Raw genomic sequence first — 14,579 nt, 5'->3', positions numbered from 1 at the left:
CGTTTCATTTTGATGTTTAAATTTAATATTAGAAATGACTTTGGTATTTCTTTGTGTAAGAAGTAAAGAACCTGTAACGTTTTTAAGATTGTTTCGGCCCGCAGAAAGTTTGAAATTTTTTTTATATGGCCCACGAATCGAACAAGGTCGGCCATGCCTGCTGTTAGTGAAATAAACTCGAAAAGTTTATTTTTGTGTATACGCGGTGCAAGCTCGAGAGGCATCGCAGCGATGTTCCCCGCGTTTGATCACGAGATCACAATTACCGAAGAGGATAATACGAGGACACATTGGCTAAATGAGAAGTGACGTCCCAGATAGCAGTGCGTGTCTGAAAGACGTCATAAAGATATCTTTTAAGACACCTCTTAGACGTGCATGTCTAAGGGGCAACTTAATGCGGCCTTAAAGATGTCTTTAAGACACGCAGGCATCTGCAGACATAAGACAACTTTAAGACGGCATTAAGTTGTCTTTTAGACATGCTATCTGGGGACCACCTGATAATATTGGACAATGTTAGGAATATTAGATTTACATTATTTTTATGCCAATATATTGTGCTACTAAGTATTTCTTCCTTTTCAGTTGACGCCGAACGCAATATAACAATTCGGGACCTCGCAACGCATCCTCTCGCTCTCGCCGATGTCGTTCCGATTTCTGCAGCTGGATGCAACCGGGTGAGACCGCGGCGATGTGAGCGTCTCGTCGCCTTATTCGTGTACGCCTCGCGTTCCCGTGACTCGTATATTTGTGCATGTCGCTCGTCAACGCACATTTATCCGCCCTAGGCCAGCTATGCGCGAGCGAATGACGTCAAGTAACACAATCATCGTCGAGAGCCGCAATCTCCCCGAGCCCCCTTTTTCCTTCGCCTTCGTTACGGCGAAGCGGCGGTGATCTTCCTCTTCCGTCCATCCTTTAAATAAAGAGTTACCTCTGCACACTCGCTCTTATGCGATTTCATCTATGGTTTCATATCGTTAAATTATTCTTTTAATTATTTAGCACATCGTTAGTTTACACTTTATGGATACACGGTACCAGAGCCGGGACTAGAGCATGGCGAACGAGGCACTTGCCCCATGTAAGAGATTTGTGGGGGCGCAAAAATGGTAACACAAATTTTTATAATTGATAATTAGCGATGTTCTAATAAAATTAATATTAATCTATTAAATAGAAGTAATTAAAATTATTTTTTGTTATAATTTATATGCCGTGAAGGAAATATTTTTTGTTACAAAGGGGCGCACTTCTTTCTTCGGCCTCGAGCGCCAAAATGTCTAGTTCCGGCTCGGCACGGTACGGCGCATTAATTCGGTTCGGATAATAATTAGGGATAGATAAAAATTACTCGACTCTATTTAACAGCGGTGCTTTTTATCGATGCGAACCGAACTGGACGTAGGTATTTTACAGAATCGAAGACCGTGAACGTGGCGTGTTACCCGCTGGAAATACATACCGTGGGTACGTAATTCAACGCGCACGTTTTGTAGAGGCGCCAGTGAATGGACTTCGTCCAATACGTTCAGTTAGGCTTCCTCTTGGTATTACGCGCGAATTGGCGTAGGTCATAGGTGATCGTTGTGCAGTAAAAACAGACATTTTTATTCTTTATAAATTAGCACGATTGTTCAAACTCCAAAAGAATTTTTTTCCGAGACGCGTTCTCATTAGAATTGACATAAAAGGAATGCTTTTTGCATTCAAAAAAAGAGCTCGGGCAAACGGAAATGCGACGGACGAAGAATTCATTTCATATATAATCCAGTAAAACTGTTTTTTTATTCCCTGTGCTACCCAAGGCGCTGTGCGACTTTTCAATGCACGCTCTTTTACGCAGGGTTGGGAAGTAGCTCGTTACTTGTAACGAAGTTATAGTTACTTCTTTTTGATAACTCTAAGGTCCAGTTTCACAAACGTCGGTTAACTGTTAACCAGAGTTCAATCGACTTCCTATCTTTCTCTATCTTGTTATCCAAGAAGAGACAGAGGATCAATTAACCATGGGTTAGCGGTTAAACGACGTTTGTGAAACTGGCCCTTACTTAACTTTGTTACTTTCTCTCCATCTGTAACTATAACTTAACTCAGCTACATTTTGTCGTAGAGTTTTCTATGAAAAATAATGGCAAATACAATCGGTTTATTATCGTCACAAAAAGTGATATTCAGGTCGCGTCGCTGACTCGACTCGCGTAGTGTCGCGCAGTAGCGCAGGGGCCGCCGGGTATCGACGCCATGTCTATTCGCCTCGATCGTTCCAGCGATATTCGACCACGATTTATCAGCGATTGATGAATGCTACCAGTTTATATATGTTTTACGGAATTTACAAATGAAAATCCATGCGCGACATTAAAGTTTCGATTATTTTCGTACAATTGTGTCCCGATTAACCGTCAACTCATTGTCAGTTGCGTCGTTAACGGGCCAATCTGTCGCAACCTCGAGACTCTCGTATGGAATTTCGCATCCCCTTTTGACAGGACCAACTTTTCGGCTAACTTCCGAGTTAATAAATATTTAAGTAGCACTGTCTCGCTCACTCGCGACAGTCCCCAGCGAGAAAATCGTTTCGACATCGGTCGACCGAGTCATTTCTCGCCGGGCAATCTTTTCACAAACGACTCTGTACAGAAACTTCGTTGAATTTATCTATAATTCCGGCCAAATGCCGGGTGTAAAACAATTAAATTCCCGATCGGAATCCATTCCCAGTACGTTTCCATGATAGAACAGAGGAAAGTCCTCTATCACGAGATAGGCCTCTAACGTAAGACAGCAGGTTTTTCAACGTCCGAATTCAATCGCGATGACTCTTTCTTCGCGACGATATTACACGATCCAGCGGTGCACTTACCACCAAACGGACTTCACTCCGGGGGCGAATAAATTCGGAAACCCCGCTGTCCCGTGTTAGGAACATTATAGGACACTTCACCTTGACATCTGCTCCCCCGAGTTCTCCGATTCGTTCTGCGTTCACCGTCTCGTTCTGTTTACCGCTTTGCCGTCGCGCTCGTCGGCCGACCATAACCTGCAAGTCGCTCGTGTCGCCGCGCTCGTTCGTCCGCGACCGATTCGCGACCTGTGCTGCAGCGACGGTGCCCCCCCGGCGATTTCCACGGCGAAGCTCGGCCACGCCACGTGTAGTCCACGGCGGGGACGGCGCCCGGTCCTCAAATCGTACCCGGAAGTATGCCTGAACGAGGGTCGGGAGCGAGCTGCATTAGCCGGAACGTAGGTTAAAGCGCGGGGTGACCGTCGGTGGAGAGCGCCGATCGACTTGGCGCGCGATGGACGTGGAGAAGATTGCGATGTTCGCCGGCGTCGGCTTCGCCATCGCCGTCGGCCTCTTCGTCCTCTGGGGCCCGTCGCCCAAGCCCAGGAAAAAAGGTGACTTGCCCGGACCGACGTTCCGAGCGTCCGGCGAGACAACGTCCTTTCGCCTCCGCCTCTCGTTTAAACCGGGAGTTACCGACGATACCTTTCAAATGTATCTCTGTTGTATTCGCATAATTGTGCAAAGGGCCGCGTATGAGTTGCCTCGAAGATTTTGTATTGGGTTTATTGAAGGATTTAGTCTGCTTTTTAATTCCGTTTGTTTTCAATGGGCACGGTGGGAACTGAAGTTTGATGTTTAATTGTGACTCTGTTCCGATTCCAGGTCAAGTTGTCGGGATCAACAATTTGGGATACACGTGTTTCCTGAATTCCCTCTTGCAAGCGCTGGCTGCTTGCCCCGCGTTTATCATCTGGCTTCAGAGACACCACGGGAAGAAGGATAGAAACTTTGCCGACACGCTGCTTTCCGTTCTCAAAAGTATGACTCTGATCTCGCGCTGTCTTCGCTACTTGAACTTTTGACTTAAATTTGTAATGTCTGGTCCTCTTAAATGTTACATCTCTCTCGACTCTTTCCTATTTGTCGCTCGACAGCGCCAAGACTCATCTGGAGGTGTCTTTTGTGCTCAAGTCTAATATTTAGAATGTTTTTCTTTTTTATTTTCTGTATTTGTGTTTTTATATCCTCGTTACGTTGTGCTGATCTGTGTCTACCCGGCAGAAATCAACGGGTTTGCGGACGACCTGTACGGCAACGTGACGCCCGTCGAGGTCATCTCTTCCGTCGGCTCGTTGTGGAATTTCGGGCCTGGTCATCAAGACGCCCACGAGCTGTTCCACGTGGTCCTCAGCGCTTTAGATGCTGAAGCGCAACCAGCGAATAGGGTACGCGATATTCCGACGTAACGTTGCGCGAGAGAAAAAGAAGATTGTTGCCTCGAAAAGCTTTTATTGCCAATCGCTGAAAGGTTTCTGCGCGATTTCAGAAAGGCTGCCTGTCCGATGCACTGCCACCAAGTCCGATTATCAAGCCGGACGCACGAGGGACGGGCGACAACCTGAATCTCAGAAGCGCCTCCTGCAACGACATCGCGTCGGCGAAGAACAATTCTGACAATCCGAAGGGCTTCGACAAGAACTGCAACAATCAGATGATGACCTCGACCTCGTCCGTAGCTAATGTGTCCCCGAGCACGTGCAAACCCGGCATGATACTCGCCAGATCCTCGGAGATACTGTCGCGAGGCATTCAAAGCAACGGCGACTGCACGAGCCTCTTCAGATCGTGGAAGTCTTTGTGCGCTATGCCGTTCAGTAACATTCCCTCGGTGTCGGTGGAGACGCATCCGTTCTCGGGTCTGATCACAAGCCAAATTCAGTGCGGTGACTGTTTCTGGAAGGTATCGTCGCAAAAGAGAATCAGTTCTCATCACTAGTCCCCGTCTAGCTTCCTTCGTGTGATCTTTCCTTTTAATATTCCAACATCAATTTTCTTTCAAACCGAACCAAATGCTCGCCATTAGTAATGTATATTCCATTATACATAGAATCCTAATATGGGATAGCGGAGTAAATTAATAGGCACCGTCGGTTGATTCCACCGTGAATTTATTACCCTTGGAGCGAAATCTATTTAGTAGAAAATTCATTGTTGGATCGTGTAATTGTTGCGAGAAGATTTGTGGTCAAATTTGGGTGTTAAAAACTTACTATCTCATATTAGAAACCTTTGTCTCGTAGAGAACTTTCCTCCATTGCTTAATTTTCATTGCTCTCGTTCTCTGTCGAGATAATTTATAGTTCTGACAATCTTGGGCCGATATTCAGGTCTTTTATTCAAGACCGTCTTCAGACAATCTTTAGATACTCTAGCCAATGAAATGTTCCGTGCAGCGTCCTTGGATAAATTCAAGACGGTTTTAAATGTAAGATCTATAAATACCGGTTTAACATTCTTATTTTACTAATAAGATTCATTCTTAATAACGTATGAATGTTATTCTTCACTTCTTTTCTTTGCAGTCTTCAGTGCATTACGATAAGCTTGAAACCTTATCACTACCGCTACCGCCGCTCACTTCGTCGTTCGTGCCGCAGCATCACACTTTAGAGTGGCTGCTGTCGCGCTTCGTAGACAGTGAAATTGTGCGCGACGTGCAATGCGATGGATGCTCGTCGCGTTGCACCGCCATCAAGACTCTCACTCTCGGTAAACTGCCCAAGTGTTTGTGCTTGCACATCCCAAGGACCACATGGAGCTCCTCGGGCATGCCAATTAAAAGGGACGATCAGATCACGTTCCCCGAATTTCTGGTGCTAGATCCCTACACTTATACGGAGACGAAAAAGAGAAGCGCGCAGGTGACTTATTAGATCTAAGTTTGTCAAAGGTGAAATTCGCTGGGTTAATTTACAGCTCGAACTAATTTACAAACTTAATTTACAATCCTACGTACGCAGCTTTCAGTCTAAATGTACGATTGAGCGGCGCAATTAATTTAATCTTGATTCTTTGTAGGGCGACGCAAAGTTTCTCGGTAACAGTTTCATGACGATACAGGGTAAACACAAGTACCGGCTGTGCGCGGTGATCGAGCACCGCGGTCCGGTGGATTCCGGCCACTTCGTATGCTTCAGACGCGGAAACAAGGCGGATCAATGGCTGTACACGTCCGACGTCATCGTCGAGAGCGTGTCGCTTACGCAGGTGCTGCTTGCCAGCCCGTACCTGCTGTTTTACGAGCGCATCAACAGCGTTTATCCTAGCTAGGAACAAATTTTCAAAGTGATAGGCAATCTATAAGAATTACGAAATGACGCGCTGATTGATAACCGATCCCGCGCTCTTTTTAGCCATGCTTTCTCCCTTACGCTTTCAAAGCAATGCAGTCGTGTGCAATTATGCAACGGAAATCCATGGGAATGGGTAGAGTTGCAGGGTGTTATGAATGAGGAGTTATAAGCGTAGAAAACACAGCTAGAAAGAACGGAGGATCTGCGAAATACAAGAGACTGTCGAATTTTCCATAATGAGTTTAGTATCGTTCGATGTTGCGCGATAATCCTTTGTTACAACATGCGAGGCGTGTGTCCCTAAGTGATATTTTAAAGCAGCAGCAAAATGTATCGAGTAACATAATCTGAAAATCAGATGTATTTCATTCGCGACGGGCGCGTCAATAATTGCCATTATTAGACGCCGACAAGTAATGCCGGAACGTTCCGGTTTCGTGAAACAAAAAATTTCTTGCTTCTGTAACACGTAGTGATGGTAGAATTTCTACAAAGAGAGACTGTTAATTCTCACATAAATCCTTTGATTTGGTCAGTTCATTAAATCTTAATTTTAACAAGGACTAAGATCGTGCCAATAACGAATCCTTCGAGTTAAATTTATTAAGGGGGATAAGCGAGAGATGATCTTGTATTTTTTATTACGTTTTATATTTGGAGCTTTTTGAGCTCCTCGCGCGTATAGTGCAATTGCAAATACTATTATCGAAGACTGCGAATTTATTTGTATATATTAAAGAGTCCTTTCCTTTTTCTCTGGTGGGCATAAAGGAATATGCCAATTACCAGGATGAATTTACTTTAAGGACATTAGGTACGTAATCGAGTAATTTAAAGTCTTATGAAATGCATATTAAAGTGAAATAAAATTTAGACTGCAGGAACCGGACATACTTCGTCAACAGTGGTGGCCTTTCTCCCTTTCATAATTTAATTTTGTCTGAAACAATACGTTTTACTAAGGTGGTTTCGATCGAGCTTCTTAAGTTGTGAATTCTTTACGTTCTTTGTTTTACGTTTTTTAAGTAGTATACATATATCAAGCATGAATGTACTTTATATCAAATATATGCCGACTGGATTATTACACTCTACTGTCACGATTGTTATTTCGGTAAAAATTCAGCAAGAATATTACACTTTTGTTAATTTTTGTAATATTCTACAAATAAGCGGATGTTTTAATTCTTTAAGATTTTGTTTCTGAAATGTTTAAAACTAGTAAACTTTTGTACTAATTTTTACAAAATTGTACATTTCCATGAAATACTACTTGCAGTATTACAAAAATTAACAAAATTAAAAACACTTTAAATTACGTAGAATTTCTTAGATTCTGATAGTTGCTTATTTTCTTTTGGTAGAATTTTGTGGAATTATTTTCGACAGAGTGTACGTATGAGAATATAGACGGCACACCTCTACTAATATTTAAATATGATACTGGGAGCTTTCCAGCAAGCGACACAAGTCGACACATATGTCGTTCTGCCTTTCTTCGCATTCAATGAATAATAAAGACAGAATGACACTATCATTTCACTTTTCGTCGACTTCATAGTACCTTCAGCAAAATATAAGGCCCGGTCTACAATGAGTTGTTAGTCGTTAGTCAGAAGTCGGAACTATATGTCGGTCCTTTTTCTTCCACCCAGAAAGGAAAAGGATCAACATATAGTTCCGACTTCTGACTAACGACTAACGACTCATTGTAGACCGGGCCTAACTTTCACCACGGTACCTAACCTCTAATTGTACTCCAACTTGTCCTAAACGACAGTTGTGAATATTTTCACATCCGTGCGTCTCACACGCTTCCCTTTTCAACGCTACGCGTAAGCTACGGAGAGAATTGTAGAACACGCACGCAACTTACCCGAAAGCGTTGCGTTTCAATCGCGACGCTCGCGAATCCGTGAATTAGCGGTTCATTTCGCGTTGAGGTTAGACCGACGAAGTAAATTTCCCCGGAGTCTTCGGGGAAAGAGAGGAAGACCATGCGCCCGGCTGTGTAGCGGACGATAAGAGCGAAGGTATGCCGAAAGATGGTGCGTACAAGTGGCGCGTAAGAGGTGTTGATGATTTCACTTTGTAACAGGGACGCCCCTCGTCCTCGCTCGTCTCATTCAACAGTGTGCGACTCTTCTCGCGACCGACACAATCCAGCATGACCGCGCCGATCAGCACTGCCATGGATAGCCTGAGCGCCGCTCTCAAGTCCAACATCATCCCCAACCAGGAGTACCTGCTTCAGGGCTCGGTACTGGATTCCTCCGTGGAAGTGTTGCTGCACAGACTTCGCGGCTTGTGCGACAACGTGGACCACGGGCCAGAGGGCTTCAACGACCACGAGATGTGCTTCAGCATCCGCAGGTGGGATGATCCCTTTCATTCCGACTCCACGGGCGTCCACGATGGACGCACCTAGCTAAGCACGTTCTACCAGTTGCATAAAATTAATATTCTGATTTCCTACTCGACAATGTAACACTTGCACCCTACAGTTACATTACGTATTACATTTTCTTTCAACTGGGACGTGGCCTCTTGTCTACTGGCCTTTTTCTACTCGTATGGGTCAATGTTTCAATTTGTTATGTACTTATTTTAATTTTTCAATCTATTTACTATTTTGTCTCTACTTAATCAGTTTTTATTCATGGACATTGAATTACTGTGGTAGAAACATTATTTTTCGCTTTACTTTGAACGATATCATATTCGCTGTTTTCGTTTTGTATTTAATGTCCCTCATCCTCTGCTCGTTGCTTAACGATTACGTTGTTGAGTAGGAGATTGATATTGTGTAACTGTTAGTTGGTGTTTACTAAGCTGCGACAGACGTAATCGAGGTCGACTTGATGCGCATTGAAGTTGCAAGAGCTTGGTCCGGTATCTTCTTCAGGGGCTCCCCGCAGGAACAGCCGCTGCTGCTGCGAGTGCGACGTGCTGTGGATCCGGGCTACGCGGACATGCCGTGGCAGCTGCGCTACATCGGCCAGCCCGAGCTGGGCGACAAGTCGCGGCCGACGATCGTTCGCAGCAGCATCGACATCGCCACCAGCAACACCGTGGTGGAGTTCCTGACCGAGCTGGGCTGCAAGCTGGACTTCGAGTACATTACCCGCGGCTACATGTTCCGCAAGGGTCGGATGAAGATCACCGTATCGAAGATCATCAAGGTGAACCAAGGTAAAGTCCTGGAGCCGATGTCGGAGATGATTTCGCAGAGTTACCTGGTAGAACTGAGCGTGTTGGCTCCCAGCGGACAGGACGCCATTGCGGAGGACATGAGGATATTCGCGGAACAGCTGCGACCTTTGGTACAATTGGAGAAGATCGATTACAAACGATTAGTTCATTAATTGGAATATTGTTCCGTCACAAGAAATCGCTTCTAGATGAGATCTCGTGTGAACTTTAGTACGTCGAAAAATGGAGATATTCGCCTTGTAGTGTGCTGAATAAAAAGACGACGGAATTTTTCGGTAATTTAAGAAAATTGACAACATTTCTTATTTTATTATTAAGAGTATTCTTAATAATTTCTTATTTTAACAAGAATTTTGAACAAACGGATAAGAATTTGGTTAAAAATTGATTAGTCGAATCGAAGTCCTTTTGATGTTGATGCGCAAATAAGCGGTTGATATCAAATACTGATATTTTTGTCATCTTTGATCTTGTCATAGCTATTTTTATGTAAATGGCTCAATTATGAAGTGCGCTGTGTGCGACATAAAACTGGCCAGAAGATATAGAAGTCTTATAGAAATATATATTTTTATTTAAGGGTTTATTTTCATTCAGAGGCCAAATTGACTGCTTTTGGAAGTGGATTGTGAAGACGTTATACAACCGATTGAAATAAATCTTTATTTGTTTTAATAGTAAATTTTATCTTCCAATTTGCAAAGTTTGAATAACACTTTCCCTTCCATCTGTCTTGGTTTTGAATTTAGCGCGTTGAAAATAATATAAAAATCGTGGTAAGTTTCAGGCAATCCTTTCGAATCTTGCTGGGGACATCAACATTTTTCATAGAGTGTAAGTTAATGCCGTTAGTGTAATGCCGTTACCATTCTGTTGCCAAGAGCAAGTAACTAATAGTAATGACATTACGAGTAACGCATTACTTATTTCCAGTGTAAGTTTATATGATATTATCTTTTTTAAGAGGCGACTTTTAAGAGTATTCTTAATAGTTTATCTTTTTTGTTACAAATTTATTTTACTATTGCTCAAGAGCTGCATTCGGGGAGACGCTATTAGTGCGAAAACGTTAGGCTATCTTCGTTACTCACTATCGAGCAAAGATAAAAGACACTTAGCGCTAAAAGCGCGCTCCCCGTATGCACCTTAAATATGTCGATATAGTCACGCGTTTTTCTCTTACAATTATGGTACTTATTTCACGAATGCAAATTAAAGAAAATTATGGACTTGCGTCATACTGAAGTGACATTTTTATATTCGACCTTATCTGACTATAACTCGTAGTATATAAAGTATGCTTTTGGCTGCATTCGGAAAAACGCTATTAGTGCTAAAAGCACCAGTGTATCTTGGTCACTCACTTATATGTCGAATAAAGACAGAAGAAAGCGCTGAAAGCGCGCTCCCTGAGTGCACGTTTAAATAATTATTTGTGTTTGAGTATAGTAATTCTTTGTATTAATTACTTTATTAGTATTAACCCTTAAACTACACCGGGATCCAGGAGACCCCAACAAAAGTTTGCGTTTAAATATCTCCTATGTAAAATGTGAAGAAAAACTAACTATCGTTAGTTGAAGTCTTCCTTTTTAAGACTACACATTAGTTGTGGGTCCCAAGGTGCTAGTTGACTATACAGTGACAGCCGTTCGAGTATATTAATAAAAAAACTTGTACATGTGAGTTTGTGCATTTTTATATACTAGTTGAAAAGGTTTTGTATAGACACTTCAATAAAGCTTTCGCTTCTTATACTTAGTGTGATAACGGCCTTGAGGACGAACAAAATTGCATATTATAATAATTCTAACGAGAAGAAGGCTATGTCTTTCAAGGATCTGAAGGTAGAATACATCAAGGATGAACTTGCGGCTGAATTATTAAAATGGTATCCGTCCTATAAACGAGGTTTCATTAAAATCGGTCAGAAACAGTGGTTCTTGCCGTATAAATATGTTGAGAAGGGTGGCAATATATATAATTTCAAAATTCGTCCAGATGATACATGGCTTATTTCTCATCCTAGATCAGGTAAATTATTTTCTACGTTGGACTTTGAATCCTGTATTTGTAAGTAAAACAATTTAAAAGAGTGACTCTACAGCAACAACGTAAATTTTTTATATTGTCTAAAACATTATACAAAATTTTGCAAATTTTATATTGTGTAAGTGTCGCTTGGTGTGAGAAAAATTGTACCGAATATTAAATTGTATCTTTCAATGAAACGAAACTATCATACATTTCACGTAATCTCATTTCAAAAGTAATAAATTCTGAAATATTTTCGTAACTTCTTCTAACTTAGATATTCTTAAGCAAGAAAATATGATGTAAAATTTGAAATGTAAATTTATAAAAAAAATTGTACCTCAATGAACTATAGATTCGATCTTTTATTGTGAATAATCAGTTTGTCAGTTCCCTTTATTTTAAATTATTTAAAAACCAAATTGTTCGAATGGCACCGAAATTTGCGACGATAACTTTCATACTTTTGCAAAGAGTGTCACTCTTATTGAAACTTGAGTCAATGCTATCAAAACATAAAAATTTTGGAGGAATAAAATATAACGTGAATAATAAAACTATGGAAAAGAAAAGTATTTGTAATGTTATGTCGGAAAGTTAATTGTATTTACCTATTGACTAGGTACAACAATGACGCAGGAACTTGTATGGTTGATCGCCAATGACATGAATTTCGAAGAAGCACGTCGAAGATATTTAAGAGACAGATTTCCCTTTATAGAGTACAGTACAATATATATGTTATATATTTTACAGAGAATTACAGAAAAACATTTGCATTTCCTTCTTTAGTATAGAAAGAAAATTTCTTACGTAAATGCCAGAAAATTTTTATTTTCAAGCATTTATTTCATGGTATACTTTTATTCAGACTACATAAGATATTTCATCAGTTCATATTCCACTTTGGATTTAATAAAATATATTGTACATACGTGGAAAGCCTGAAATTAATTTCTTTTATTTTTCTCATAAACCGATGCTCATAAAACTATGAATCGCCAATTTCTGCATTTTTTAAACTATACTTTAGTTCATCAGAAAAACTTTTTCTTTTTAGATTGGCGACAGTATTACATGACCATGCGAACAGAGACTTACCTGATAAAGTTCATACTGAGCAATATAATCAGAACTATAGTGTCGAATTTGTGCAAAGTCAGTCTTCGCCGCGTTTCATTAAGAGTCACTTGCCTCTTGAACTGTTGCCGAATGTGGTAAACAGTACCTGCAAAGTAGTTACATTTTTATTTAATTGTTTTAATCTCATTTCGTGTGTGAAATCTAATACATTAGAATTAGATAACAAAAATTTCGAGACACTAATGTACATAAATTTTTCTTCCTAGATTATTTATATCGCAAGAAATCCAAGAGACGTAGTAAACTCGTGGTATACATTTCAGAAATCAATTTGCTATCAAGGATCTCTCGCACAGTTCTGTGGTGATTTCATTAATAATCAGAGTAAGATTAGTGAAGTGGTCGTTTTGTCATTTCAGCTCAATTTACTTTTTGTTCATTGGTTTAAAAATCTTATCTTCCGCAATTTTAGCAATATCTAGTCCCTATTGGGAACATGTAAAGGAAGCTTGGGCGATGAGACACAGAGCAAATATGATGTTTCTCTTCTATGAAGATCTGATAAAGGTGTGAGATAGAAGAAAATGCTATCTTATTACACCCACTCATAAAAGAAATAATTTTTTTAAATTATGTCATGAACAAATATGTTCTCTGAAAGTTATAGGAAGAAATAATTAAATATATTTTACTTTTGACCATTTTTTAAATTTGAAATATTAATATTCAGTTATATATTATTACTGGAGCTTAAATCATCTTAATAAAACACGATTAAATCATTCAAATCCGATGAGAAAATGTAAAAAAAATTAAAAGTACTACGTACCTCTAAGTTGAACTATATCCAGAGGGAAATAATTCGTCGATCGATGTCGAAACGACGCGACGAATTATTTCTCACTGTGTACTTAACATTTTTTATTATTTTGCATAGGACTTACCTAAAAACATAAGAAAAATTGCTGCATTCTTCGGTAAAAATTACAGCGATCAGCAGATGGCCAAGTTAGCGGAGCATTTGAAAATAGAGAATTTCCGAAAAAATCCAATGGTGAATCAGCCATCTCCTAACGGTACCATAAAATCTGAGTTGTTCATCCGTCAAGGAAAGATCGGTGGTTGGAAAGATATGTTTACACCGGAGATCGAAGAAAAATTTAGCAAATGGATTGCTGACAATTTAAAAGATACGGACTTGACTTTTCCAAGTTTGTTACAATGAAAGCAATTGTAGCTGCAATTTATGAATACTGTCTCCAAACAATTATAAAGCCCATTTTTGTCTTTGCAGTTCGAAACACGTCCGCATACAAAATTCATGTAATTTACATTATGTTTTTTTTATTATGAATTAATTTTTGTATTATTCTAAGTATGTCGACATACATGTATTTGTGCGTCCTCTTATAATTTAAGTATGGCACTTATGTCACTGGTGTAGGTACTTATGGCTAGGTAAGGTACTTATGGCACTGGTTTCATATATATGTAAATTAAGTAATATTATGAACTTACGACATACCGGAATTATATCCTTATACATTTGGCCTTTAACGTTGTCATATATCACGATCCACATAACGAAAAAGAAATATCTATTGTTTCGTTAAAATAATAAAAATAAAAAAGGTGCAAATTATTTGTCTTCTTCTAAGTATATTATGACATTTGTTTTACATATCTAAGTTAAGAAACATAATGAACTTACTTCCCACAGAAATTATAGCTTTATTTGCGGATCTATTTGATTATTTAAACAAATGATGACTTAATGATTATAAGTTTATTAGTATTTGTGTAGAAAATTTATATTATACCTGTAGATATGCATGCATATATGTCGCAATAAAGTAATATATTATTAAGTACTTCTATATTTGAGTACTTCTGTATTAATATTATCTATATTTGAGTACTTCTATATTAATATTATTGGTAATTGTGCATAAAAGCGACTTCCTCTCCGATTCGCTTGATTTTTAAATATGTTGTTGGGGATGTCTTCCCGAGTAATTTCATATACAGGGTGTCAGATTCGATATGGACAATCCCAAAGATTATAGTAGTTTGGGTTAAACTGAGAAGAAAAGTTATAT

General features: G+C 40.0%; 3 protein-coding genes across 5 annotated transcripts; all 3 read left to right on the top strand.

Annotated features, from left to right (window-relative positions):
- The first annotated feature begins 3,070 nt into the window (after positions 1 to 3,070).
- Positions 3,071 to 7,244, top strand: LOC105570652 (ubiquitin carboxyl-terminal hydrolase 30 homolog). Its single transcript, XM_012028039.1, has 6 exons — positions 3,071 to 3,408; positions 3,680 to 3,835; positions 4,079 to 4,242; positions 4,344 to 4,757; positions 5,380 to 5,718; positions 5,876 to 7,244. The coding sequence occupies exons 1-6, from the start codon at positions 3,309 to 3,311 to the stop codon at positions 6,125 to 6,127; spliced, it is 1,425 nt and encodes a 474-aa protein (XP_011883429.1). The 5' UTR covers positions 3,071 to 3,308; the 3' UTR covers positions 6,128 to 7,244.
- A 635-nt stretch (positions 7,245 to 7,879) lies between these two features.
- LOC105570644 (mediator of RNA polymerase II transcription subunit 18) lies at positions 7,880 to 10,040 on the top strand. 3 transcript variants are annotated; one of them, XM_012028002.1, is made up of 3 exons: positions 7,880 to 8,183; positions 8,284 to 8,523; positions 9,056 to 10,040. In XM_012028002.1, exons 2-3 carry the CDS (start codon positions 8,318 to 8,320, stop codon positions 9,513 to 9,515), a joined length of 666 nt encoding a protein of 221 aa, XP_011883392.1. In that variant the 5' UTR covers positions 7,880 to 8,183; positions 8,284 to 8,317; the 3' UTR covers positions 9,516 to 10,040. The 3 variants fall into 3 exon arrangements, with proteins under 3 accessions (XP_011883392.1, XP_011883393.1, XP_011883391.1); XM_012028003.1 differs by having other exon boundaries at positions 7,880 to 8,198; XM_012028001.1 differs by having other exon boundaries at positions 8,249 to 8,523; positions 9,056 to 10,038.
- Positions 10,041 to 10,683: 643 nt separating this feature from the next.
- LOC105570646 (sulfotransferase 4A1-like) lies at positions 10,684 to 14,351 on the top strand. The gene is made up of 7 exons (XM_012028004.1): positions 10,684 to 11,045; positions 11,126 to 11,397; positions 12,020 to 12,119; positions 12,458 to 12,632; positions 12,747 to 12,864; positions 12,953 to 13,047; positions 13,418 to 14,351. The coding sequence occupies exons 2-7, from the start codon at positions 11,190 to 11,192 to the stop codon at positions 13,703 to 13,705; spliced, it is 984 nt and encodes a 327-aa protein (XP_011883394.1). The 5' UTR covers positions 10,684 to 11,045; positions 11,126 to 11,189; the 3' UTR covers positions 13,706 to 14,351.
- Positions 14,352 to 14,579: the final 228 nt, after the last annotated feature.

Source organism: Vollenhovia emeryi, unplaced genomic scaffold (genome assembly GCF_000949405.1).
Source record: "Vollenhovia emeryi isolate VEMERY1.0 unplaced genomic scaffold, V.emery_V1.0 DF939120.1, whole genome shotgun sequence".
In the NCBI taxonomy this organism is placed as follows: Eukaryota; Metazoa; Arthropoda; class Insecta; order Hymenoptera; family Formicidae; genus Vollenhovia; species Vollenhovia emeryi.
The sequence above is the reverse complement of the archived record's forward strand: the minus strand, read 5'-3'. Positions and strand labels throughout refer to the sequence as shown.

Excerpts from the sequence above, each read along its gene's own strand:
- LOC105570646 (XM_012028004.1), top strand. The coding sequence starts at position 11,190 with ATGTCTTTCAAGGATCTGAAGGTAGAATACATCAAGGATGAACTTGCG. Across the intron at positions 12,633-12,746 it reads TGGTAAACAGTACCTGCAAA|ATTATTTATATCGCAAGAAA; the intron begins GTAGTTACATTT and ends TTTTCTTCCTAG. Across the intron at positions 12,865-12,952 it reads TGATTTCATTAATAATCAGA|CAATATCTAGTCCCTATTGG; the intron begins GTAAGATTAGTG and ends CCGCAATTTTAG.
- LOC105570644 (XM_012028002.1), top strand. The coding sequence starts at position 8,318 with ATGACCGCGCCGATCAGCACTGCCATGGATAGCCTGAGCGCCGCTCTC. Across the intron at positions 8,524-9,055 it reads ATGTGCTTCAGCATCCGCAG|GGGCTCCCCGCAGGAACAGC; the intron begins GTGGGATGATCC and ends TATCTTCTTCAG.
- LOC105570652 (XM_012028039.1), top strand. The coding sequence starts at position 3,309 with ATGGACGTGGAGAAGATTGCGATGTTCGCCGGCGTCGGCTTCGCCATC. Across the intron at positions 3,836-4,078 it reads GCTGCTTTCCGTTCTCAAAA|AAATCAACGGGTTTGCGGAC; the intron begins GTATGACTCTGA and ends TCTACCCGGCAG. Across the intron at positions 5,719-5,875 it reads CGAAAAAGAGAAGCGCGCAG|GGCGACGCAAAGTTTCTCGG; the intron begins GTGACTTATTAG and ends GATTCTTTGTAG.